At 42.6% G+C, this 26,741-nt stretch overlaps 1 protein-coding gene across 3 annotated transcripts in view; it reads right to left on the bottom strand.

The window, feature by feature from the left end:
- The window catches only part of LRMDA (leucine rich melanocyte differentiation associated), a 1,127,556-nt gene that overhangs the window by 446,017 nt on the left and 654,798 nt on the right, over positions 1-26,741 (bottom strand). The window contains exon 6 of one of the 3 annotated variants that reach the window (XM_023204867.1): positions 25,647-25,943. The exons of the other annotated variants lie outside the window; for them this stretch is intronic. Coding sequence (XP_023060635.1) covers positions 25,866-25,943 — 78 coding nt within the window. The 3' untranslated portion in view covers positions 25,647-25,865. Of the gene's footprint in view, positions 1-25,646; positions 25,944-26,741 lie in introns of those variants that run through there. 3 annotated transcript variants of the gene reach the window in all.

The raw sequence follows: 26,741 nt of genomic DNA, 5'->3' as shown, positions 1-26,741 counted from the left end.
TAAAGCACAGTGGTGCAGGCTATGGTAGTGAATACAGCCTTTACCCTATGTATGAGTCCATTTTGATGCTGCTGATAAAGACATACCTGAGACTAGGAAGAAAAAGAGGTTCAATTGGACTTACAGTTCCACATGGCTGGGGAGGCCTCAGAATCATGGTGGGAGGCAAAGGACACTTCTTAGATGGCAGCGGCAAGAGAAAATGAGGAGGAAGCAAAACTGGAAACCCCTGATAAAACCATCAGATCTCGTGAGACTTACTGTCACGAGAAGAACCATGGGAAAGACGGGGCCCCATGATTCAATTACCTCCCCCTGGGTCCCTCCCACAACACGTGGTAATTCTGGGAGATACAATTCAAGTTGAGATTTGGGTGGGGACACAGCCAAACCCTATCACCCTAAAAGCAAGACTAAGCCAGAGTAAGGTTTGAAGCAGGAGGATGACCTGATTTGTCTGTATTTTGCAAAGATCTGTTGAAGGGAGCAGAGTAGACTGCAAGGGGTCAAAAGCTGATGGAAGTAAGACTAGTTTGGGGACTGTAATAGTCCAGAATTTAAAAAATGAAAGCCATGAACAGGATATAGTTTGAATTTGAGTGACAGTAGTAAAGAAGAAGAGTGGATGGCTTTGAGAAATGCTGAGGCAGTGTGGCAGGTAGAATGTGGAGCAAATCGGCCAACTCAAGCTTCTGACTTGCATACCTGTAGGGGTGACAGTGCCATTTGCTGAGATCTCAGAGGTCCTTGAAGGAGGACTGGCCATGCACAGGAAGAACATGAGGGACCTTTGAGGCATCTGAGACGTGTCAAGAAGGCAGAGGCAAATATTTCTCTGGCAATCAGAGGACACATCCCTGAGTACCTTCAAACTGTGGCTGTTAGATGAAAACCTGGATGTGAATGAGGCCTCCAAGAAAGAAAGTACAGCCCAAGACCAAGAGAGGTCCTTGGGCTGAGTCCCAAAGTGTTTCAACACTGATCAGCTGGGTAAATGTAGATGAGCCTGTACAGAGATGGTGATGGAAGAGTGGCCAGGGAGGTGGTCAAAAGCCACATGGGTCACTAAAGCCAAGGAAAGACAGTGCTTTGAAAAAGAAGAGGTGAACAAAGGTTTCTAGTACTACCAAAAAGCCAGATAAGATATGCACTGAGAGATCCACTGGATGTAGCAACATGGAGGGAATTAAGATAATGGTAAAATAATGGAACCAAATTCTGCACTGATACACACTGCACTGAATCGCACAATAAGTTGAAGGTAACGAAATGGGGAGTATAGGAATAGACGGGTTTTTTGAAAAGTTTGACACTAAAGCAAAAAGAGAAAGAGCTAAAGAGGACTTCTGGTAGGATGGTTGCTTAAAGGGAGAAGGCAGAGTTCTCAAAATCTGATGGGAATTACCGTGTTGTAAGGGAGCACTGACTGTGCAAGATAAAGAAGGAAAAAATGACTCTGCCTCCCCAGAGGGGGAAGAAACTGATGGCATCTATCACATGGGTGGAGTAGCTAGCCTTCGATACAGGGAAGACTTGATTGATTTTGCTGTATATTCCTGGAAAAGAAGATTTCTCTTGGGGATAGAGTGAACATTTCTTTTATCAGCAGACCAAAAGGTGCCCAACAAGGATGGAGGTCTTGTCACTAATGCTATTAAGGTCATCAAACGTCTTTCTTGGGCTTGATGCAAAGTGCTCACCACTTTGGAAGGAGGGGAGAAATACATAGCCCATGCGCAGGGACACCGTCATCCAGGAGATGTGCTCTAAGGCCCCACAGCCTCGACATTAAGCTGGAGGTCATGACCTCTCAGTGAGGGAGAGCTACAACCAAGTTGAGATGTGACTGTGGGGTATGTGAGTGGGGAGAGATGGCATTTTGGTCTGTTTTTCACATTTTCACATCTTTTCTGTCCTTTTGGAAATTCGCTGCCCATTGTAGAACAAGTATCTACAATGTGTTCAGCTGTATTTGGCCTTGTGGGAAATGGAAAACATAAAAAATATCTTTGCATAACTCACAGTGCATTTGAAGAAATAAGACAAATATACTCAATATAGGAACAACAACTCAGCAAAAGTATTTCCAAACTTTAGCAGCAAGAGGCTGGTTAGGGAAGTCTTCTTGGAGGTGGCAGAACCTGAACTATGTGGTATGTTAATAGGATTTGGATAGGTGCTGAGCAGAGGGCAGGGCACTGAGCTCTATTTCCTATGCCACATTTAACATATTTTTGGAATAATAAAAATATTTCATTGAATAAAAACAGAAAACACAGAGAAACGGAAAACAAAAATCATCGGTAATTGTAATATCCAGAGAAAAACATGATTAACATCTGGGTGATTTTCCTTCCATTCTTTTCTCTAATGATGTGTGTAGGGGTGTTTATCTTCGCATGTATATACACGCATACCTTTGCACACCCAAATGGAATGTGAATCTGCCTGCCCTCATTGATTATGTCCCAGGTAGCTTTCTGGCTTTCTAATTGGAAGACTGATAGTTATTTTACCTTTCCACACATGCGTAATGTACATATGAAGTCCCTCCACAATCCCAGCTCCAGTCACAACTACATCTAGTCAGGTCATGGAGGCACCTACAGCAGAGTTGGACGGACGGTAGCTGCCCCAGTGACTCTATGATGACAGATTTGTTCACCGATCAGTTGGATCAGAGACCCAATTACCAAAGGCCACTTCCCTAGGTTAAGCAGGCCCTCTTTATTCCCAGGCTCTAGTAATCAGACATTTAAAGGCTAGTATTTCCCCAAGCTTGAAATATATAAGCGAGATAAATCTTCCATATTTCCATTTGGTATAAATTTCTTACTTCTCTAATTTCTGTTAGACTCCACAGTAATTCTGACTTCTACTGTGGGTGACAAGGTTGCTCTTGAGATAAAGACTAAGTGATTCTGACTCGGTCTGTCTAAAAAACTCTTTGCCCCTGAGGGAAGAAATATCCCAGGACAGGGTACCAGCAGGAACCAGAATTCACCACAAATGGTCTTGAATGCTGGTTGAAAACTTAGATGATGGGTTGATGGGTGCAGCAAACCACCATGGCACGTTTACACCTATGTAACAAATATGCACGTTCTGTACATATATCCCAGAAGTTAAAGTATAACAAAAAAGTAAAATAACATAAAATAAAAAGAAAGGTCTATTTAAAGGACAGGGTCAGAGGAGCCACATAGGCATGTTGAGGCACCCAGAGACAAGCAAAAGGGGGAAGCTGTGAGGGCTAAAGGACCCAGGGGAGGAAACAGTGTTAACAGAGACAGCGGGAACAGAGCCATGGAGAAAGAAGGTTCATCGCTCTCTTCTCCTGGGAGACAGAGGTAACTAGCACAGATGGGCTGCATAGAATCAAGAGCTGTTTTCACTGCATTCCAGAAACAGGGTGACACAGGGCCTGGCCCAACCTCAAAAGGCCCAGACTGCCTTAAGTAGGAGGACTGAGGCCAAGACTAAGTGGGAGAGAACATAAGAACATCGTCTCTCTGCATCTAAAGCGCTGGTTCTGAAATGTGGTCCCTAGATCAGCAGTCTCAGCATCACCTGGGAACTTGTGAGAAATGCAAATTCTCAGGCCCCACCCCAGACTTACTAAATCCCAAACTTTAGGGGTGGGGCCCAGAAATTTGTTTTACCAAGCCCTGCAAACTGCAGTTTGAGAACCACTGCTCTAGGCTAATAGATTTCCCTTAAAAAGAGATCCAATGAGCAACACCTGGAAGAAGTGATCCAGCCCCAGCCAAAGCAACTGATCAGCCATGTGCAGGCCTCTACCTCCCCCACCCCTTCTAGAGAAGGCCTGCAATCTAGGAAGCAGGGAGGCTTTTGTGAAAGATCAATGTCTGAAATAAGCTCTGTGAAGCTCTCGTTGCGTCTAGGCAGAAATAGCTGCTCTGGGACTCCAGGGGGGATAATTTAGAATGATGGAGGCGCTGTTACCAGCAGCCCCTGCCTCTGAGGACTCTCTCCTCAGTCTGGCAAAAGAATGGACATGATCAGGACTCTGCTATTGCCAGCACCACTGGGAGATGATGTATTTCTGCTAATGGCACCTTCTGTCGCTACAGAGAAGCTGCTCCAGCTTCCTCTTGTCCCGCAGAGAATCTGGCAGCCTCCAGAAGATGTAATAGAGACCTGAGGACATTTGGAAGATGCACTACGCAGGAAGGGTGTTTTCAATTTGATTTACCTTCCGTCTCCTACAAGGAGCAGATAGTTAGTGCCACACTGCATCACGAGCCCAGCACGCACCAGGACTGGGCCTGGGGGAGACAAAATAACCCTTGTCAGGTATACAAAGGGTGATCACAGAGATGCTTGTGACGGACTCCTCCAAAGACACAATCACTGAGAATTAGCTTAAATTCAGCAGGAGGGACTCAGGATAAAAATGGGGGAAAAACACATGGATATTTCATAGCTAAAGACCAACAGGGGTTCCTATCCACTGCCTGAAGAACCAATAATTTGTGAGTTCATTCTCCATATGCTATTGACAGGTTTACAGTGAAAGCAATTATTTGTGGGTTAGGTTAGACTTTAAGCTGTTAAGCATAGCGGGTGAAAATTTACAGGAAGTTTAAGTTTCTACTGCAAAAATGGACCATACCCAAAACTGGAACACTGCTTAAATGTCAGACGTACTCACATTTACTAACAGGCATTGGTAGCTATTAAAAGCAGAAGAATTATTTCAAATGGAGGCCATATCAGTGTTAACAAGGCTTGCACGGACTCATTCGGCAAATGCTTATTGGGCACTATACTAATAGTTTCCTGGGGCTGCTATAACAAATGACCACAAACTTGATGGCTTAAAACAGCACAAATTTGGCTGGGCCCGGTGGCTCATGCCTGTAATCCCAGCACTTTGGGAGGCTGAGGTGGGTGGATTACCTGAGGTCAGGAGTTCAAGACCAGCCTGGCCAACATGGCAAAACCCTGTCTCTACTAAAAATACAAAAATTAGCCAGGCATGGTGGCATGCGCCTGTACTCCCAGTTACTCGGGAGGCTGAGACTGGAGAATTGCTAGAACTGGGGAGGCAGAGGTTGCAGTGAGCCGAGATCATGCCGTTGCACTCCAGCCTGGGCGACAGAGTGAGACTGTCTGAACAAAACAAAACAAAACAAAAAACAGCACAAATTTATTCCCGCCCAGTTCCGGAGGCCAGGTTTCTGAAATCAAGAAGTCTACAGGGCCACACTGTCTCCAAAGGCTCTAGGGGAGAATCCATCCTTGCCCCTTCCAGTTGCTGGTGGCTCAAGGCATGTCATGGCTTGGGGCTACATAACTCCAGTCTCTGCCTGTCTTCTCATGGCCTTCTCTCCTGTGTCTCTGTGTCTGTTTCCCTGTCTCCTCTGTTAAAAGAACTTGTCCTAGAATTTAGGGCTTACACTAATCTAGGAAGATTTCATCTTGGGCTCCTTAACTTAATTACATGTGTAAAGACTTTCCCGCCACCGCCCCCCCCCCCCCGCCCCCCCCCCCCCCCCCCGCGATATAAGCCTACATTCACAGGTTCCAGGTGACCATATCTTTTGGGGTGGAAGGCACTCTTCAACCTATCGCAGGCACTTATTGTGAAGATGGCATTGCTCTAGGAGTTTGGGATATACCCGTGGGAAAAAAAGGTAACAAAATCCTGCCTTTTGGAGTTTAAATTCTAGCAGGTGGAGACAGATGATAAATATTATGCATAATATTTATGTCAACAAATATGTAAATCAAATGCAGTTTCTTAAAATGTGATAAGTGTTCTGGAAAAAAGAAACACAGAACAGGGTGAAGGGGGCCCTTGGCTATCAAGGTGGTATTGGTAGAGGGCAGTTTCCAGTCTTAAATACAGTGGTTTGGGTGAGGCTCACAGAAAAGGTAAGATTTCATCAAAACCAAGAAAAGGTAAGGTAATTAGCCAAGTGGATATCTGAGAGAAGACACTTGCAGGCAGAGAAAATGGCTAGAGCAAAGACCTGGAGCAAAGGCCTGGAACAGGAGCTTGCTTTGTACATTCTAGAAACAGCAACAGAGCCAGTATGGTTGGGACGGATTGAGAAAGGGGAGTGCAGGAGAAAGGCAGCAGGGACATGAGACAGGGCAAGGCCTCCAAGTGAGACAGGAGCCAGAGTGGGGTTCCACATGGGGGGTGAGCCACAAACACGGCCCTTCATCTTTTCATCCACCCACTCATCTATTTGAAAATTCAGCCCATTATCATGACCCTGGCAAGAAAGAGAAGGCACATTCACCTGGGATTTTAAAAGAACAAATTCTTTACAGGGATGTGGGCAAGATCAAAGGAACCCCAGGGACACTGAAGCACCAGAGCTATCCACAGCAGAAACCCATGGCCAAGAGGCATGGTGAGACCCAGAGCTGCAGGGAGACCCAGAGCTGCAAGGAGGGCAGCCTGACATGAAAGGCTATAGTCCTGGATGGACACAGCCAAAACCACAAAGCTGCAGGTGGCAATGGCAGGGGAAGTAGCCCTACCTCTCCCTCATTGTCCAAACCCAACCAGAAGCCAGAGGACAATGGAGCCTGGTGGTTGAAGGCATTACCACCCCAGGACACAGAGTAAGGTAAAGAGGAGTAAAACATAGATCTGGGATGACACATAGGGAGTAGGCCACACACCCAAGCATAGTGCCATCCCTGGAGAGTTTGTAGAGGGTAGAAGAGCCCTGGTCCTTCCTTGCTTGGGCGTTGCATTCTAGGGGTGGACAGGCTTTCAACAAACACATACAAAAGCTGGAAGAGCCTGGAAGAAATTCCATCCATACTTGGAAGGGAATGGTGTAGATTTTTTTTTTTTAGATAGAGTCTCACTCTGTCACCCAGGCTGGAGTGTGGTGGTGCTGTTAGGTGACAAAGTGCTAGCAGCCCTCACTCTCAGCGCCTCCTCCGCCTCAGTGTCCACTCTTGCAGGCTTGAGGAGCCCTTCAGCCTGCCACAGCACCATGGGAGCCCCTCTCTGGGCTGGCTGAGGCTGGAGCCCCCTCCCTCTGCTTGAGGGGAGGTGCTGAGGGAGAGGCGGGGGCGGGAACCGGGGCTGCCCGCTGCGCTGGCGGGCTCATGTGAGTTTTGGCGGGGCAGGCACAGGCGCCCCGCACACGGAGCAGCTGGCCAGCACCACAGGCCTAGGGCAGTGAGGGGCTTAGCACCCGGGCCAGCAGCTGTGAAGGTTGTGCCAGGTCCCCCAGCAGTGCCAGCCCGCTGGCAGGGCACTCAAAGTCTCGCGGGCCCTAGCTACCTCCCTGTGGGGCAGGGCTCAGGACCTGCAGCCCTCCATGTCTGAGATCCTCCCCCTGCGGTGGGCTCCCACCTGGCCTGAGCCTCCAGGACAAAGGCAGCCCCCTGCTCTGTGGCGCCCAGTCCCAAAAACAGCCCAAGGGCTGAGGAGTGCAGGCGCGGCTCTGGACTGGCAGGCAGCTCCGCCTGCAGCCCCAGTGCAGGACCCACTGGGTGAAGCCAGCTGGGCTCCTGAACCCCAGGGGGGCTTAGGGAACTTTTATATCTAGTTGGAGGATTGTATGTGCACCAATCAGGGCTCTGTGACTCTGTCTAGCTCAAGGATTGTAAATGCACCAATCAGCACTCTGCGTCTACCTCAGGGTTTATAAGTACGCCAATCAGCACTCTGTGTCTAGCTCAAGGTTTGTGAATACACCAACTGGTACTCTGTATCTAGCTAACTCTGTATCCAGCTAACATCTGTGACTCTGTGTCTAGCTCAAGGATTGTAAATGCACCAATCAGCACTCTGTCAAAACGGACCAATCAGCTCTCTGTAAAGTGGACCAATCAGCTCTCTGTAAAATGGACCAATCAGCAGGATGTGGGTGGAGCCAGCCAGCGGCAACCCACTTAGTTCTCCTTCCACACTGTTGAAGCTCTATTCTTTTGCTCTTTGCAATATATCTTGCTGTTGCTCATTCTTTGGGTCCACGCTGCCCGTTATGAGCTGTAACACTCACCGAGAAGGTCTGCAGCTTCACTCCTGAAGCCAGCGAGACCACAAACCCGCTGGGAAGAACGAACAACTCCAGACGTGCTGCCTTTAAGAGCTGTAACACTATGAAGGTCTGCAGCTTCACTCCTGACAGCGAGACCACGAACCCACCAGAAGGAAGAAGCTCCAGACACATCTGAACGTCTGAAGGAACAAACTCCGGACACACCATCTCTAAGAACTGTAACACTCACCGTGAGGGTCTGCGGCTTCATTCTTGAAGTCAGTGAGACCAAGAACCCACCAATTCCGGACACAGTGCCATCTCCGTTCACTGCAACCTCTGCCTCCCAGGTTCAAGCAATTCTCTGCCTCAGCCTCCCAAGTAGCTGGGATTACAGGCACCCACCACCACACCTGGCTAATTTTTGTATTTTTAGTAGAGACAGGGTTTCACCATGTTGGCCAGGCTGGTCTTGAACTCCTGACCTCGTGATCCACCTGCCTCAGCCTCCCAAAGTGCTGGGATTACAGGCATGAGCCACCACACCTGGTCAGAATTTTTAACCTAAGGGCAGATACCAGTCTGCACCTTGCCAAGGCAGCTCAAACTCTGATAGAAAACACACAATATACTGGCTTGAATAACTGAATCATTATGAGATAGATACAGACTGTCCATTGCAGTCTGGGAAAAAGGCTTAAATTTATGAATACATTACCTACCACAACTAAAAGGGGTGAAAATGTGTTCATCGACCTCAGGAAGTATACAAGTGAGTCAGGCTCCATCATGCTGCCCTCGTTCAAAACCTGAGCACAGAACCCCACTGCTGGAAATGCCTTGGCAGTTCTGTGTGCTGCATCTACTGTGAGAGAACAGAGGCCCCTGGGATCAGAAGAGCGGTCAAGGGCAGTGAGTCACCCACTCTGCATGATGAGGAAACTCTGCCACAGGCAACCAGAGCACTTCTTGTCATGCAAAACCTTGACCTTTCAAGAGGGCTCTCACTGTTAAAAACAACTTCTTCATCCTTAGCTGCATTTTGCCATGTTGTATCTTCCATCCAAGAAGGTTATGAAATTGCTAGGAAAGTCCTAAAGGAGACCCAAAAAAATCATCCTTAGAGAAGCTACAAAGCCTCCTACGTGAAACTAGTAGAAAGATGACCTCCTTGCCTGTCTCACTTCAATAATGAAAAGTAGAGCCCTCTGGGAAGACAAACCCAAAGAGCAATATGACAAAAATTATAGAGTCAAAGGAGATGGATGGTAGGTTCCTTAAAACATTAAACATAGAATTACCACATGACCCAGCAATTCCAGTGTATACTGGGTCACAATTGAGTGTGACCCAGTATACACTCAAAAAAATGGAAAACAGGTACTCAAACAGGACGTTTTCAGGCCAGTGGCTCAAGTCTAATCCAAGCAATTTGGGAGGCCAAGGTGGGAGGACTGCTTGAGCCCAAGAGTTAAAGGCCAGCTTGGGCAACAGAGTAGGACCCTATCTCTACAAAAAAATTTTTTTTAAAATAGACAGGCATGGTGGTGCATACTTGTAGTCCCAGTTACACAGGAGGCTGACGTGGGAGAATAGCTTGAGCCCAGGTATTTGAGGCTGCAGTGAACCATGATTGCACCACTGCATTCCAGACTGGGTGACAGAGTGAGACCCTGTCTCAAAACAAATAAACACAAAAACAAAGACATGGAATTGACCTAAATGGAAAAAGAAAATATGGTACATTTATACAATAGAATACTATGCAGCCATTAAAACAAATGAGATTATGTCCTTTGCAGTAACATGGATGGAATTGGAGGCCATTATGCTAAGCAAACTAATGCATGAACAGAAAGCCAAATACTGCAGGTTCTCACTTATAAATGCGAGCTAAACAATGAGAATTCACAAACACTAAGAGGGGAAAAACAATGGGGCCTACTTAATGGTAGAGGGTGGGAGGAAGAAGAGGATCAGAAAAAATACCCATAGGATACTGTGTTTATTACCTGGGTAGCAATCTGTACACCCTACCCCACAACAACGTGGTTTACCTATGTAAAAAGCCTGCACATCTAAAATAAAAGTTAAAAAAACAGATAAAATAAAAATATGTTCATAGCAGCACTATTCACAATAGCCAAAAGATGGAAACACCCAAACGTTCATCAAAGGATGAATGGATAAACAAAATGTGATATGGCCCTACAAAGGAGTATTATTCAGTCATGAAAAGGAATGAAATACTGATACATGCTATAAATCTTGAAAACATTATGCTAAGTGAAAGAAGTCATTTGCAAAAAGTCACATATTATAAGACTCTATAAGAAATATATAAATTTCATAATAATATTTATAATAAATAGATAAACCCATGGAGACAAAATGCAGATTGTTATCCCCCAAGGGCTGAAAGAGGGGGAGGATGGGAGAAACTGCTTTGTGGGTGACGAGCTTCACTTTGGAACAATGGAAATGTTTAGAACTAGATAGAAGGGGCAGTCACACAACCCTGCGAATGCACTAAATGTCACTGAATTGTTCACTTCTAAATGTTCAATATGAATTTCATCTTAATAAATCTTTTTTTTTTTTTTTTTTTTTGAGACAGAGTCTCATTCTCATTGCCCAGGCTGGAATACAGCAGTGTGATATGGGCTCACTGCAACCTCTGCCTCCCAGGTTCAAGCGATTCTCCTGCTTCAGCCTCCCAAGTAGTTGGGATTACAGGTGTGTGGCACTACAAATGGCTAATTTTGTGTTTCTGGTAGAGACAGGGTTTCCGCATGTTGGTCAGGCTGGTCTCAAATTCCTGGCCTCAAGTGATCCACATGGCCTTCCAAAGTGTTGGGATTACAGACATGAGCCACTGCGCCCAGCAATAAAATTTTTTAAAAGGAAAAGGGGATAATAAGGGTGAATACATGTATAGTCAGCAAATTCTGCCATACTAGAACTTTTGGTTGAAAAGATGTAAATTTAGAACAACAAAAAGCCAGCCTTACTACCAGGTAACAGCCCAAGGACCTAATAAGACGAAGATGTGGCACAGAATGAAACTATAAATCAGTTCACAAAGGTACAGACTAGCACTTCTTAAATAAGCAGTAGTTTTTGTTTATATTAAATTTCTTATCCATCATAAATAGATACTTTTGTAACAAAATGAATTATTAGGACTTCTGGCTTCCTCTTTGAATATAAAAAGCTGGAGAGAATATCACTCATGCAATAACAAAAAACAGCTAGATAATTTTTTAAATTATTACTTTTCTTGATCCCAGCAGGGAACTGAACCAGTGGAAGGAAGATGGGGCCTCTGACGACTGGATGTGAAGAATTCAGCTGAAATTTTCAATAGATTGCTGAAGGCCAACTATGCACTAGCATGAGAAAATAGAATCCTTGGGAACTGCAGACACAGAGGGGTTCACAGCCACTCTTTTCCAAGGACCTCTCTATGTGCTCACAGAGAAAGACTGGGGGCAGGACTGAATGCTACCTTCAATTCTACAGGAGGGAGGGGATGCTACTAATGGAAAGGCAGACAGCTCTTCATAATTACTTGTCGCTTAAAAGAACAAAAGTTTTAAATTGCTGGGAAAGAGGTAGCATATACTGTCATGCTGGGGGAATACTGTATCTGAGGAAAATATTAAAGAATGAAAGCCTTCAACCCCTGCAGAAGAACAGTAAGTGATCCTAGACCCAGACTATTAGAGGACTCATCAATGAGCAAGACCCACCCATTTAAAGCAAAAGACATTGATTGATGTAGGAGGCAGATAAGGGAGAGGGTCCCTGGAACCTCCCACCTGCCTGCAACACTGGGAGAAAGGGGTGAAGCCACGGGAAGTTTGTGTCATATGCAGGTGGGGAGGAGCCTGGCCTCTTCAGTTCCTGTGTGTGGTCTGAAATCAATCTGTGAGATGAGGGCCTGTTAGCAGGAACCCCTCTCGCTTTCTGAGAATTTTTTTTTTTTCTTTTTTCCTTTTTGCCCAATAGATTCCACTCCCTTTACCTTTCAATATGTCTGTGTGCCTAACTTTTCCTGGTCGTGTGACAAGAACCCGGTTTTAGCTGAACTAAGGAGCAAACTTCTGCAACACCATTACCAGAAATAAAGAAGAATATTACATAGTGATGAAGAGGTCATTTATCAGGAACACATAACAGTCCTAAATGTGTATGTACTTAACAACAGATCTTCAAAATACATAAAGCAAAAAATGGTAAAATTGAAAGAAAAAATAGACAAATTTATGATTACAGTTGGAGACTTCATCAATCCTCTCTCACCAATCAATAAAGTAGCCACTGATATAGAAGACCTGAACACTATCAACCAACCTGACCTAACTAACATTATAAAGACTCATATGAAATAACAGCAAAAATACATAATCCTTTTCAAATACATACAGAACAGTCACTAAAACAGACAGTATTCTGGGCAATAAAACAAACCTCAGTAAATTTAACAGAATTTAAATAATACAAAGTGTGCTATCTAACCACACAAAATTATTATTATTATTATTATTATTATTATTATTATTATTATTATTACTATTATTGTTTCATTTTATTTGTTATTTATTTCCTTTTTAACCACACAAAATTAAACTAGTAATGAATACAAAAAAGATATCTGGAATATTGCCAACTATATGGAATTAACAAATGTAAGTCTAAAGAATACAGGTAAAAGGAAGTCATAAAGCAATGTGGAAAATATATTTTAATTGAATAAAACCAAATATATGGGATGCAGCTAAAGCACTGCTCAGAGGGAAATTTATAGCACTAAAACGCTTACACTAGAAAAGAAGGATATCAATAATCTACGTTTCTACCTTAAGAAACTAGAAAAAGAAAAGCAAATTAAATGCAAAGCCAAAAGAACAAAGAAATTAAGACAGACAAAGCAGAAATGAATAAAATAAAAAAGAAAATAAAAAAATTAATGAAACCGCCATTGCAAAATTATAACTGAGATAGTGAAAGAGATCTGACCGAATCAACTCCTTGCTTCTAACCTCCAGGCTGTCCTTATTCATTCCTGGGCATTGGTCAAATTAACTTTGGGAGGAACTTAGTTTATATTAATAGTTTAACTTCAAAACAAAGACAATAACAGCTCTTTCCTGAAACAAACCTCCTTCTTGCCTGGGGACTAGACTGCCTTTAGAGGTAGGACTAACAAATTAGCCACAAGATTAGAAATTTTAGGAGTCCTGTTGCTGGAGGGCACAAGATTCTAAACCTCCCTAAATTGCTCCTCAAGATAACATCACTATTGTAAAATCTAAGATCAGGGCCTGAGATATTTTGCAGACCCTGCACTTGATGAATCAGCTAGCACCACCCAGATGGATAAACTGGCTCATTTGGTGACCCTTACCCAGGAATTGACTCAATGCAAGAGGACAGCTTCACCTCCCTATTATTTCATCTCCAACCTGACCAATCAGCACTTCTGACTTACTGGGTTCTACCCACCAAATTGTCCTTAAACACTCTGATTCCTAAATGCTTGGAGAGACTGATTGGAGTAATAAAAAAAAAAAAAAAAAAAACTCCAGTCTCCCACATGGCTGGCTCTGTGTGAATAACTCTTTCTCTATAGCAATTCCCCTATCTTGATAAATTGGCTCTGTCTAGGCAACAGGCAAGGTGAACCTGCTGGGTGATTACATTAATAGTACCAAAATCTAGTTCTTAAAAAAAAAACCAATACAACTGATAGACTTCTAGTCAGATTTAATGTGAAAAAAAGAAGAAAGTACAAGTTGTCAATATCAGCAATGGAAGATGGGACGTTAATATAAATATTAAAGATACTAAAATGATAATGAAAGAATATTACAAACTTTAGGACTCTAAATTGTATTTAAATGGCATTGTCAAATCCCTTTGAAGACACGTTTGCAAAAAATCTATAGCTAACTTCATACTGAGTTGTGATAGACTGGCTGTTTTCCTTTCAAGACTGGGATTAAGGCAAAGATATCTGCATCCATTATGCCTGTTTTACATAGCACTGTGGAACTGTGGTACTAAGTTACTGTGGTACTAAGTTACTGTGATTCTAAGTACTGTTGTTCTAAGTAGTAGAATAAGGCAATAAAAATAAGTAAAGAACACAGGAATTGAAAATGAGGAAATAAAACTGTCTCTATTTAAAAGTAACATGAGGCCGAGCACGGTGGCTCACACCTGTAATCCCAGCACTTTGGGAGGCAGAGGTGGGCGGATTACCTGAGGTCAGGAGTTTGAGACCAGCCTGACAAACATGGTGAAACCCCATCTCTACTAAAAATACAAAAATTAGCCAGGCATAGTGGCACATGCCTTTAATCCCAGCTACTCGGGATGCTGCGGCAGGAGAACTGTTTGAGCCTGGGAGGCAGGGATTGCAGTGAGCTAAGAGCATACCACTGCACTCCATCCTGGTTGACAGAGCAAGACTCTGTCTAAAATAAAATAAAATAAAATAAATAAAAGTAACATGACTGTCAATTTGAAAAAAAAAAAATCTCAATTTACAAAATCACTCTTAGAAATAATAAGTAAGTTTAGCAAAGTCAAAAGAAACAATTGTATTTCTATAAACTAGCAATGAATAATTGGAAATTAAAATTTCAAAGCTTGTACCATTTATAATAGCACAAAGCACATACAATATTTATGTACAAATCTAACAAAGTATGAGCAAGATTTATATGCTGAAAATTATAAAACACAGATTAAAAATTCTAAAAAGATCTAAATTAATAGAGATACCATCTTCACAGACTCGATACTGTTAAGATGTCAATTCTCTCCAAAATGCACTACATGGTCAACAGAATCTCAAAGTCCCAGCAAAATTTTTTATAGAAATCAACAAGCTGATATTAAAATTTATAGGGAAATGCAAAAGAACTAGAATACCCAAAATAATTTGTCAAAAAAGTACAAAATCAGAGGACTTATACTATCTGATTTCAAAATACACTGTACAGCGATTAAGACAATGTAATATTGATGAAAGGATAGACACATAAATCAGTGAGATAGAATAGAGAGTCTAAAGATAGAGACCAATGTATACGGCCAATTAATTTTTGACAAAGGCGAAAGGCAAGTAGAAGGAGAAAGGCTAGCCTTTTCAACAAATGAAGCTGAAGCAGTTCAATATCTGTATATGAAAAACAAAAACAACCCATGACCTATGCCTGGCACCATATATAAGTAATAACTCAAAGTGGATCATGCACTTAAATGTAAAAACTAGGGCTATAAAATTTTGAAAATAAAACAAGAGAAAATCTTTATAATCTTGTATTAGCCAAGACTTGTTAGATATGCTACCGAAACTATGACTTATAAAAGAAAAATTTTGATAAAGTGGACTTTATCAAACTTGAAAACTTTTGCTCTTCAAAAGACACTGCTAATAAAATGAAAAAGGAAGATACAGACTGGGATAAAATATTTTCAAAACACATATCTCAAAATGACTTATATCTAGATTATATAAAGAAATCTCAAAACTCAATAAAAAATCAAACAACCCACTTTTTTAAATGGACAAAAGATTTGAACCAACTTTAACCAAAGATGATGTGTGAATCCCAAGTAAGCACATGAAAAGGTACTCAACATCATTAGTCATTAAGAAAATGCAAATTATGACCACAATGGCATAGATATCATTACACACCTATTGGAAAGGCAAAAATTGAAACTAAAACTAAAACAAAAAGATATTAACAGTATCAAGTTATATATAGCAAGTGAGTAGGACTGGAACATTCATACATTGCTGGAAGCAATGCAAAATGATACAGCCAGCCACTTTGAAAAACAGTCTGGCAATTTCTTACACAGTTAAACATACATGTATCACGAGACTTAGCAATCTGACTTCCAAGTAATTACCCAAAAGAAAACATGTCCACACAGAAATTTCATGTTCACACAAAAATTCTATGCAAATGTTAATAGCAGCTTTATTCATAATCACCAAAATCTGGACTAAATGCCCCTCAGCTTATAAATGGATAAACAAATAGTAGTACATCCATACGTGGAAAACTGCTCGGTAATAAAAAAGAATGAACTACTGATACATTGCAACAATATAGATAGACCTTATATGCATTATGATAAGTAAAAGAAGCCAGAGTCCAAACTATGGTATGACTCCATTTGTTTCTCAAAAAAGGCAACATTTTAGGATCAGAAATAGAATCGGCATTGCCAGGAAGTGGGGATGGTGGGGATGATTGGGGATGGTTGACTACTAAGGTACAGGAGGTAATTTTCCAGGAAGGTAACTGTTCATTATCTTGATTGTTATGATAATTGTCAGACATCTTTGTCCAGACTCTACACTTGGGTTAATTTCATGGAACTCTACACTAAGGGTAAATTTTGCTATATGTAAATTATTCCTCAAGAACCTTTAATAGATTCTATCTCAACTTTTCTCCTTAGTACTTTCTTGGAAAGAAATCTACTAAGTGAAAAAAGCCGGTGGAAGAATAATATGGATTATGATTTCCCAGTTATACGAAAACATCTGGGGGGATAGGGTGGTTAGGTGGTGAAATATGTGTAAAATATGGAATGATTTTAACAGTAGTTACTTCTGTTAATAAGCATTTAATATGTAATGTTTTGTATTAAAAACAGTCTCTAAAATGAATTAAAAGATATGGGAATGTTACCTATCTTTAAAAGTTTCTGAAGGCTTACTCATAATTCCTGTACTTATATCATGGACCTGTATTAATTTTCAGACTGGCACCAGTCCATGGACACCTTTGAGTAGTACTGATATAGATAATTTCCTGGAATAATGATGTAATATATATTTTCAAAATTAAAAATAATAACGAGCAATAGTGTAATATAAATATTATGTAACTTTTATTAAATTCATCTATTCTATTTCACCATATGTAGTGTTCCCAAGCAACAAAAGGAGATCATAAAGAAATACGTAAAATATAATCCTATCTATACTTCATAAATATGTGTTTTTCACATATATAGAAATAAAATTCTAACAGTTAATATATAAAAATACAAGTATAAGTAGTTATTTCTAAATATAAGCTTTATTCCTTTCCTTGGTATTTATTTTCTAACTTATCTACAATACACATGCACTACTTATATAATAAGAAAGGTCTCTATCTGTTAAGTTGAGAGAAAGATTTGGAGTCTATTGTTCCATCTCAGAGGCCAACCTCATCATACCCGTAGGTCCTTTCAGCATATGTCAGTAGGGGTTCCTGGGAGACAAAGTCTGGACTGCCTATTCTGAACAATACTGCTCCTTTCAAACCCATATTTACTACCTTCCTACTGTGTGTGAAGGTACCACAGAGGACACAAAAATGTGTGGTACAGCCTGTGGCTTCAAATACCTCTAAGCATTTTTGGGGATAATGTGGCAAGGAGGGATTCAGGTCCCCAGAGGCTCTATGGGAGAAGGAAATTCAAGATGAGCTATCAACACCACTGTTATTAATGAGAAAGTAACACAGTTGAAGATGTTCTAGACACAGGAACCAGCAGAAGCCAAAACATCGGGTGGGGGAACATGAGACCTCAGCCTATTGTGACTATGATGCAGGTATATGAGTGGAGTTGGGTTGGTTATTTGGAACTTGTTAGTGACCCTGGTGAAGGCCACTTAAAGGCAGCACCAGGAGACAAAGCCAGACAAGGTTTTAGCAATGCGGATACAATATAAGCAGTAAAGGAATTGGGACAAGACTTTTTAAGTAGGGCAATGAAGGAAAGGGAAAGATGGAGGAGAAGGAGGAGGAGAAGGAAAGGAGTATGGAAGAGGAGGTGGTAACAACATTGGACAAGGCTTGATTTTCTTTCTTTTCTTTTTAAAGAATCAATGAAACTTCATCTTTCAGGCAGGAGAAGGAGCTAATGGTAAAGAAAGATATAAGGGACACAGTGATTTTGTTCAGAAGGCAGAGTTGCCGGTAGGAGGTCTGATGAAGGCAAGGAGGGGAAGATCTTTTTTTTTTTTCTTTTTTGTCTATAACAACTCTCCAACTTGGCTGGGTGTGGTGGCTCATGCCTGTAATCCCAGCACTTTGGGAGGCCAAGGCGGGTGGATCACCTGAGCTCAGGAGTTCAAGACCAGCCCAGCCAACATGGTGAAACCCCATCTCTACTAAAAATACAAAAAATGGCTGGGCGTGGTGGTGGGCACTTGTAATCCCAGCTACTTGGGAGGCTGAGGCAGGAGAATCACTTGAACCTGGGAAGCAGAGGTTGCAGTGAGCCAAGATCATGTCACTGCACTCCAGCCTGGGCAACAAGAGTGAAACTCCGTCTCAAAAAATAATAATAATAATAACTCTCCAGCTTAGTTCACGGTGCCCTAATTGTCTCAGTAATGTTTTCCAGGGAGAGCCCATGGACCAAAAGAAATACCTAAGAGTTCCATTTTATGGAACAACTTAATAAGTACTTATGTCCTAATAACTCAATAGCCATTTGATTTAAAAAATGCATAAATTGAAAGGAAACATTTTTATTTCATTCTTCAAGGTTCACACTTGTTTCCTAAAGGGATGTGTGTACCTACTGGGCCCTGCACAACTTCCTTAATATTGGAATTGTACATACTAGGCACTGCCATCCACATTTCCTATTCCACACACACTTGCTTTTAATCACAGCAACTACCAAAAATAATATACAGCTTTGCAAAGATACAGTATTATCCAAAGAATTGTAGCATGATCTAATGATGAAACTGTGAACCACCTGAGCTGGTAATTTACATGGAGTCTGTCAGATGTTACATGTGGTTGTATTGCCTTCAAATGTTTAAAATATCCTGAAGCATCCCTGTGAATCTGCTGCGGCACTCTGGGGAGTCTCAGCACACAATTTGGGAATGACAGGGATAGAGGAAGAGAGAGAGACAGACTGGATATAGGGCTTCCTAAGGTGAAGAGGAGGGATGTTTGAGCAGGCTCAGAAATAAGTATCCAGGTCATCATTGGGTGGCTCTCCAATAGTTGCAGCCCTCAATTTACATTTGTAATTAGGTTCTAAGCACCGGAAAACTATGCTAAGCAGATCCTGCACTGCATAGCCTACATAACTCAACATAATTTCAGGATTACCAGTTCTTACCACCCTAGTTTACCTGCAGGGTGTGAAAGTCCTCAGCTAATTGTCCCATGATTCATTAACTAGGGGAAATCATTTAAGTGCACACTAGCTAAACATTGACCAGGGTCACCATTTAGTCTTCAGGGGAAAATGACCCTCAACAATTTCCATACAGCCAAATTGTCCCACAGGCTTCAGAAATGCCAACAACCTACTCCTGAAATATGCCCTAGGGTTACTTGGCTCAGGGCCAAAAGAGACCAAGAAAGTGTCAAAAGCCAGTGAAAGGGGGATATGGTGGCTCACATCTGTAATCCCTACACTTTGAAAGGTCAAGGCACCAAGATCACTTGAGGCCAGGAGTTCAAGACCAGCTTGGGCAACATAGACCCCATCTCTACAAAAAAAAATTTTTTTTTAAATTACCCAGATGTGGTGGCACACACCTGTAGTCCCAGCTACTCAGGAGGCTGAGGCAGGAGGATCAATTGAGCCCAGGAGTTTGAGGTTACAATGAACCATGATCACCGCTGTACTCTAGCCTGGGCAACAAAGAGAGCCTACCTCTAAAAAAAGGGGTGGGAGTTTGGGGATGAAGGCAGTTGGTGGGAGGGGGATGCATGGCAGGGAGGAAGCACCAGGGAGGCAGATCCTGGGGTGCGATGAGCAAGACTGAGCACCCCCAAGTGATTATGAGTGAGCTGCCCAAGGGCCATGAGGACCGCCGGGCTAAGAAGAAGTGAGGTATACAATACCCAGGCTGCAGTCTCTCCAGGACACCCCATTTACTTTCTGATCCTTCAACTAAAGACATGCAGGGGAATTGGACAAAATGCAGAGATGGTGTCAAAGAGAAGGAATCAATCTTTATGAAGAAATGTTAATAGAGCCGAAGTTCAGCCCAGAAAGAAGTCCATGCATAACTTACCATGTATACAAAGATCTTACACACAACACACACACACACACACGTTTATTTCAGGAGGACATATTGGGGTGGGCATAAGAGAGGATTTCTGAAACACCAAAGTGAGGGATGCTGACATTTATTGAGTACTCGCTATTTTACAATGCTTACAGCAGATATGATTTCACAGTTGAGAAGAGCAGGCTTAAGGGTTTACTAATTTGTTCAAAATCACACAGCAAGTAAACAGCAGCAGTGAATCTACCCAAGTTCTTAAAGCTGGATTCCTTCTCCTTCTCTTACAAAGATGCAGTAATATTATATGTGGTAAAATACACATAACATAAAATTTACCATCTTGACCATTTCTAAGTATATAGTTCAGTAGTGTTAAATACATTCATGTTGTTGTACAGTCTCCAGAACTCTTCCTCTTCCAAAACCAAAACTCCATACCGTGAAACAATAACTCCCCGTTTCCTTCCCTTCCCAGCCTCTCACAACCCCTATTCTACTGTCTCTCTGAATATAAGTAGAATCATATTTGTCTTTTTGTGAGTATTTTATTTCACTTAGCACAATGGCTTCAAATTTCATCCATGTTGTAGCATGTATCAGAAGTGCCTTCATTTTTAGGGCTGAATATACTGACCACATTTTGTTTCTCCATTCATCTGTCAATAGTCACTTTGTTTCCACCTTTTGGATATTGTGAATAATGCTGCTATGAACATGGGTGTTCAAATATCTCTTAGAGACTCTGCTTTCAATTCTTTTGGGTATACACTCAGAAGCAGAATTGCCAGATCATATAGTACAGTAATTCTACTTTTAATTTTTTTGAGGGACCACCATACTATTCCATAGCATTTTTCATTCCCACCAACAGCACACAAGAGTTCTAATTTCTCCACATCCTCTTAACCTCTCTTTTATACTGCTGCCCATAAGCAACCAAACAATGAAATGGCTGCTGCAAAAACCACACATCCCCAACCCAAACCTAGCCATAGTGAAACTGGCTTCACTGCAGCTGCCCACCAACCCATAGCAGGATAGAGCTGAAGCTTGAGAAAACAAGCCCACCCTCTAATCCAGAAAGGCAGTCCAGGCAATGGCGCCTGGGTCCTCATCACTCGGAGGGGCTGCACCAACCCCTGAGACATTCCCCAGTATACAGGAGGTGCTTAACAGTAGCCCACACTCCACTATCCCTAGGTATCTCAAGTCGTCTCTCCTCCTGGTGCTCAGTTTATTTTCCACTGCTGACATTGCCAGTGACTACACTGAAAAGCTGTGTCAATCGCCTCTTTGTCTGCGAGAAGGGCATTTATCATTTGCTGTTCTAAATCTGAAAACATCATAACCAACCCGTGGGCGTTGGCTCACGTTACACTCTGTAATTTCAGTTAGTGAGTTAATGGGAAAGATGCATTAACATTCTGTTTGTGGTTTAAAATACATATTTACACAGTTTGACTTTTCATATCCCCAAACTTATAATTTATCCATCATTATGTTCCCCATTCTCTACTCTTAAACATTAACTGCCCTTATTTAGGTGATGAAAGATGGGGAGGGAGGCTGTGGTTGTACTGTGCATATGGAAAGCTGATCAGCTCAGAGCAGAGTGGTGCACTCGTGCCCAGTGGTCAGGGAAGGGAAAGGCTCTGTCGAAATCTCTCTGAGTGAATGGGTTCATGCAGAGCTGTTGCCTCCAAGCATAACAGACAAGGATGACTGAGCTGGAGTCTGCATCAACTCTACCATTTTATGTCCAACGCCAGACAGAGCCATGATTCTGAGCCTGCATACCAAGAGCTCAGATTCCCCTCAAAGTGGTTGCAGAGGATCCCAGGACAGTGGTAAACTTTCTACTTCATCTTCCTATATGTTTTATTATAAAATGTCTTCATTTTTCACCAGTGCAGTTAACTTCCCCAATTCATTCTTAAGTCACATGTTTCTCTGTATTTCCATTGACAATCAAACAAAGGGAGGAAGTGTTACACAGTGGAAAGGATGCAGGCTTTGGAGTCAGACCGCCCTAGATTCAGATCCCAGCTCTGCCATTTACCAGCTGTAGGAACTTGAGTGATTCACTGAAATTCTCAGAGTCTCAGTGATTTCATCTGTCATGAAATGACAGGTAGGTATTGGTAGATGAAAAGGTAGATGAAAGTGACCTCATGAACAATGGCCAGTGTTTTCATCGTGTATCATGGCACTCTATTCATTACAACTAATTTAGTTCTGCTACAATCCTGTATAAAGAATGGCAAGAAAAGTGTCTTTTTCACCTCTAGCCTCAGTGTCTTGCTCAATGACTTCCATAGAGTAGGAACTTAATAAATGTTAGGTGTGTGTTGAATTAATCACAGGGACAGAATTGTCATACTCAAACTAATGAGAACAATTAGGAGGGCTTTGTCTAGAAAGAAAGTCAAAGACTGAGAAGGGATCCTAACAGAATCAATAGAATCACAAAGAAGACAAATAAAGAGAAAACAATTGTTCATTCTAGAATATGGGAAGAAGAAGGAAATCTTACAGCTTGAATGAAGAAGTAATTTTAAGATGATGGAAGAATTATTTTATTAACCTTGTAGATTCATTGCCTCCAGAATTAGTACAAGCTGAAATAACCAATATATTTCAAAAAAGTTTAAGTAAACCCACCAACGAACCCATAAGGAATGGACTGGCCATTAACAAAAAAAGTAATTAAGAAGTAAGCTGGGTGCCCAACAGATTTCCCTATTGAAAGCCTGAGTTTCCCTCCTGCCCGGCTTCCCATCCAGATATTGTGTATCAGTTTCTAATTCACATTTCTTTCCCTTGGGGCCTTCTGTTTATTGGCAAGCAATTAAATCCCCACCCTCAAAGTCTCAACATACGTTTTCTCCAAAAAGTAGACACATTTTAAGAGAAGCCTCCTAGAGATAAATCAACCCCATCCTCAATCGGAGGAATGAAGCTTTGCTGGGACAAGGAAGACACTTTGAGGAGAGGAAGGAGAGCATTCCTCACTCAGCTCATTCCAGGGACAGAAGATGGTTACAGGTAGAGCAGAAAGGAGCATCCTTTCCTCTTTGCTGTGACCATGACTGTCACCCAGCCTCAGCTAGATTATAACAATGATGGATCACTCTCTGCTCTGCCAGGTTTAGGTGCCACTGTTGGGTAGTTCTGATGGTTAGAGTTCTTTTTGTGTGTCTGTGAAATTGTGTGTCTTGCTGTCAGCCAGGCTGGTGTGCAGTGGTATCATCCTCGCTCACCGCAGCCTCAACCTCCCGGGTTCAAGTGATACTCCCACCTGAGCCTCCCAAGTAGCTGGGACTATAGGTACACCATGCCTAGGTACACCATGCCCAGATAATTTTTTGTTTGTTTGTAGAGACAGGGTCTCCATGTTGCCCAGGCTGGTCTTGAACTCCCAGGCTCAAGCAATCCTTCCACTCTAGCCTCCCAAAGTGCTGGGATAATAGGTGTGAGCCACCACACTTGGCCAGTTAGAGTTCTTGCTATATTTTCAAGCACTAAATTTGTGTCACTGAGCAATGGAATAATGATTGCTGGTTTATCTTTTCCTTCCTTTTGGGCCCCTCTATTTGCAGTTTCATTGGTCCTGTTTTTGGCCTACAGAGCAGGACAACAGACACGATCCCTCTTCCACATGAAGCCCTTCCAATATTGAACACAGTACCTCTGGCACCCCCTTAGCTCTTTATTCTCCAGGCTAAATTTTCATCTCTCTCTACAGCTACACTGAGGACCTGGCTTTGAGAGACTCCTATTATCCTCCCAATATGATCCTGTATGACTAACCTTGCTGGATAGATGGAAATTTTTGTCTCTCTTGGGATAATTACCAGCATGGGGTGTGGTATGCAAAAGCTTACGCTATGCAGAAGTTATAGAGAACACAAAGGCATAAAATTAGTGTCAGGGCCTCTAGGAACCTTAGAGATAACCCAGTCCCCACTCTGTTTGTAGATAATCTGAAAGTCACAGAACAAGTAAGTGGTAAAACCTGGTCAAAAGCCTTGGCCCTACAATTCCCAGGACAGAACAAACAGTTCTGCCCTACACTGCTTCCTGGGATGAAGAGAGCTAGTACCTGACCTCTGTTTTCCCTGCTATAACAAGAATACCCCTGTGTAATTCCTCTACCTGACACTGGGGTGCACTGGCATGCCACCCGCCCCACCAGGCAGATCTGAATGCTCGCCAATGCCGGGGATGATTTACAGGGCCTGTCTGGGAGATGATTTTCCAAGAAAACACTCCATATAATTGGCCTTTGGTATATCTCCTCTGTGGTGATTTATTTCTGTAGGACAAGCCAAAGAACGTCTCTCCCCACCTCTGCAAAGCCTCCGGTCCCTGGCCTCAAAGTTCAGCAAGTTTCTGGCCAGAGAATGTTCTTCCTCTCCACCCACTCAGCCTTTTTTTCTGTGGTTTGCAATCTCATTTGCTAAATATACTGAGATGCCCTGTACACAGCGGTCTGCAGTTCTAGAATGTGCCTGACTTCCTTTGGCTGGGAGCATCACTCATAAATCACTGTGCTAGCAGCTGCCATCCATTTATATCCATGACCTATCAGGACTGAAAGCTCAAGTTCTTCCACGGTGATGCCTTTTTCATTCAGGCCCCTCCACGACAGTAAAACTCTCTCTCTCCCATACATATACACATGAGTATTTAGCTGTGTGGTAGGCATAGAGAAGGGACTTGGTGAACACTTACTGAATAGAGTGTGTAGAAATATTCACAGAGTAACTTTAAACTTGGCCACTTACTTAAGAGTGTTGAGTGATAATTGCATGCCTAAGCTAAACTGCTCTGAACACAAACCTGGATGATGAGTATGATGAAGCACATTCTCAGTGGAGGAAACTAGGGCTTGTTGAAGAAATAAACAGTGAATTTTCCCAGTCTTGCAAATAGCTTCTGACATTTACCAGCCTACAGCCACTTTTTACCACCCCCATTGACATAGCCATTCCCCAGAAGTCCCTGAAGGATTTCCAGAGGTGAGACAATCCCAGAGAAGGAAAGGTAGAAAGTGTGGGTTGGTGAGAGTGAACTCTTTCCCAAAAGTTAGGAGGGGTGCTCCAGTTAGACTCACCCCACTTAGCAGGCCCCCCGGCAAGGAAGTGCTCTGAACTTAGGAAGTGCCTAGGCTTTCCTGAGAATGGGGTAAGACGAGGAACTAGAAAAAAATCAGAATATGTGTTCACTGGTCCCCAGAAGAGAAATTTGGTTTCATGCATGTTAAGGGAAGTCTTTAAACTTGAGAAGACTAAAAAATTGAGGGGGGATGGGTGCAGAAGAGTGAAGTACGAGAAGGAGGAGGTGGGAGGAGTCGGTGACTGATCCCCATGGCTGGGAACAGCTGCTGGGGGCAGATGCTTGTGTTTTGTCAAACATTCCTCTGTCTATAGAGGCTATCTGCAGGTGAAATCCTTCATGAGGAAGAGGATGGGGGTGCGAGTGTGAGGGAGAGCGGGGAGAAAGCCAGTATCACTAGAAAAAAGGCTACGTTTAGCTTACATGGAAACAAACACCTGAGGCCAAGTCTACCCTGCAGACCAGAAGGATTTTCCAGGCGGGACTGTCCTCCCTTGGCTGTCCCAGGCAGACCAACATCCCACAACATTCTGCGGCAAGATGGTGGGAGACAGGAAAGAGACCGACTCTTCAAGGACACAGGGTCAGGGTGGGGCTTAGAGAAAGGAAAGTCACTATCCTTGTGAGGTAGGGGCCAGGGAAAAGTAAAGTAACCCTTCCCTGCACCCCAGCCCCAGCCAGGCCATTCTTCAGCAGTGTGTGGGGCGAGCAGACTTGATCTTGGCTGGTGAAAGAGGCTTTCTCCTCCCAGCTGCTCCAGGGAACTGCTGGAAAATACAGTGCAAGATTGCATTACCAATTTCTGTTGGCCTAACACAATGAAAACCCACATCTAATTTGCTGTCCACTATCCCCCAGGTCCCCTTCAGCATTTACTGCTTTCCAAATATCTTCCTCCCATTGAATATCTGTGTTTCAGATTATTTGTCCCCAGATGTATTAGGATGCATTTACTGCAGCTGAATCTCATCTAGTGATTTCCTGTCCATATGCCTGACAGCTCCAGGTCCCTTTATGTCACGTCTCTGTCATTGGTGAGGTTTGCAATACCTCTCCATTTAGGGGAAAATACAGATATAATTAGCATATTCTTTACAACCTTCTCTAGGTTATTAACAAGGATGCAGAGTACAACTAAAACAAAAATCCCAGTGCCACCCCATGGCCTCTGATTCCCATCCTGCGTCTCTCTCCAGTGCTGCAGTGAAGTGGTCCATTCAGTCCACTGAAAGAGCTTGTGCTGAGTTCCCTCAGTCACAAAATAGGCAAAAGGACCCTTGGTCCAGTGTAATGAAGATGACATTGAGCAAAGACCTAAGAGAAGTAGATTCTAGTCCCACCTCTGCTATTAATGAGCAATGTGACCTTGAGTAAGCCACTTCTATAGTCATATGGCTAATTGTGAATAGGTTCACTGTTAGTCCCCATAAAAGAGCAAACGAAGATATTAATAATTCTGATAATGTCTTAACAGTGGCTAATTTTTACTAACCTACTACTAAGTGCCACATACTTTACATATATAATTTTTAACCTTCAACATAAACCTATGAAATTAAGTTTCA

The sequence above is a fragment of the Piliocolobus tephrosceles genome, chromosome 9, assembly GCF_002776525.5.
Source record: "Piliocolobus tephrosceles isolate RC106 chromosome 9, ASM277652v3, whole genome shotgun sequence".
In the NCBI taxonomy this organism is placed as follows: domain Eukaryota; kingdom Metazoa; phylum Chordata; class Mammalia; order Primates; family Cercopithecidae; genus Piliocolobus; species Piliocolobus tephrosceles.
The sequence above is the reverse complement of the archived record's forward strand: the minus strand, read 5'-3'. Positions and strand labels throughout refer to the sequence as shown.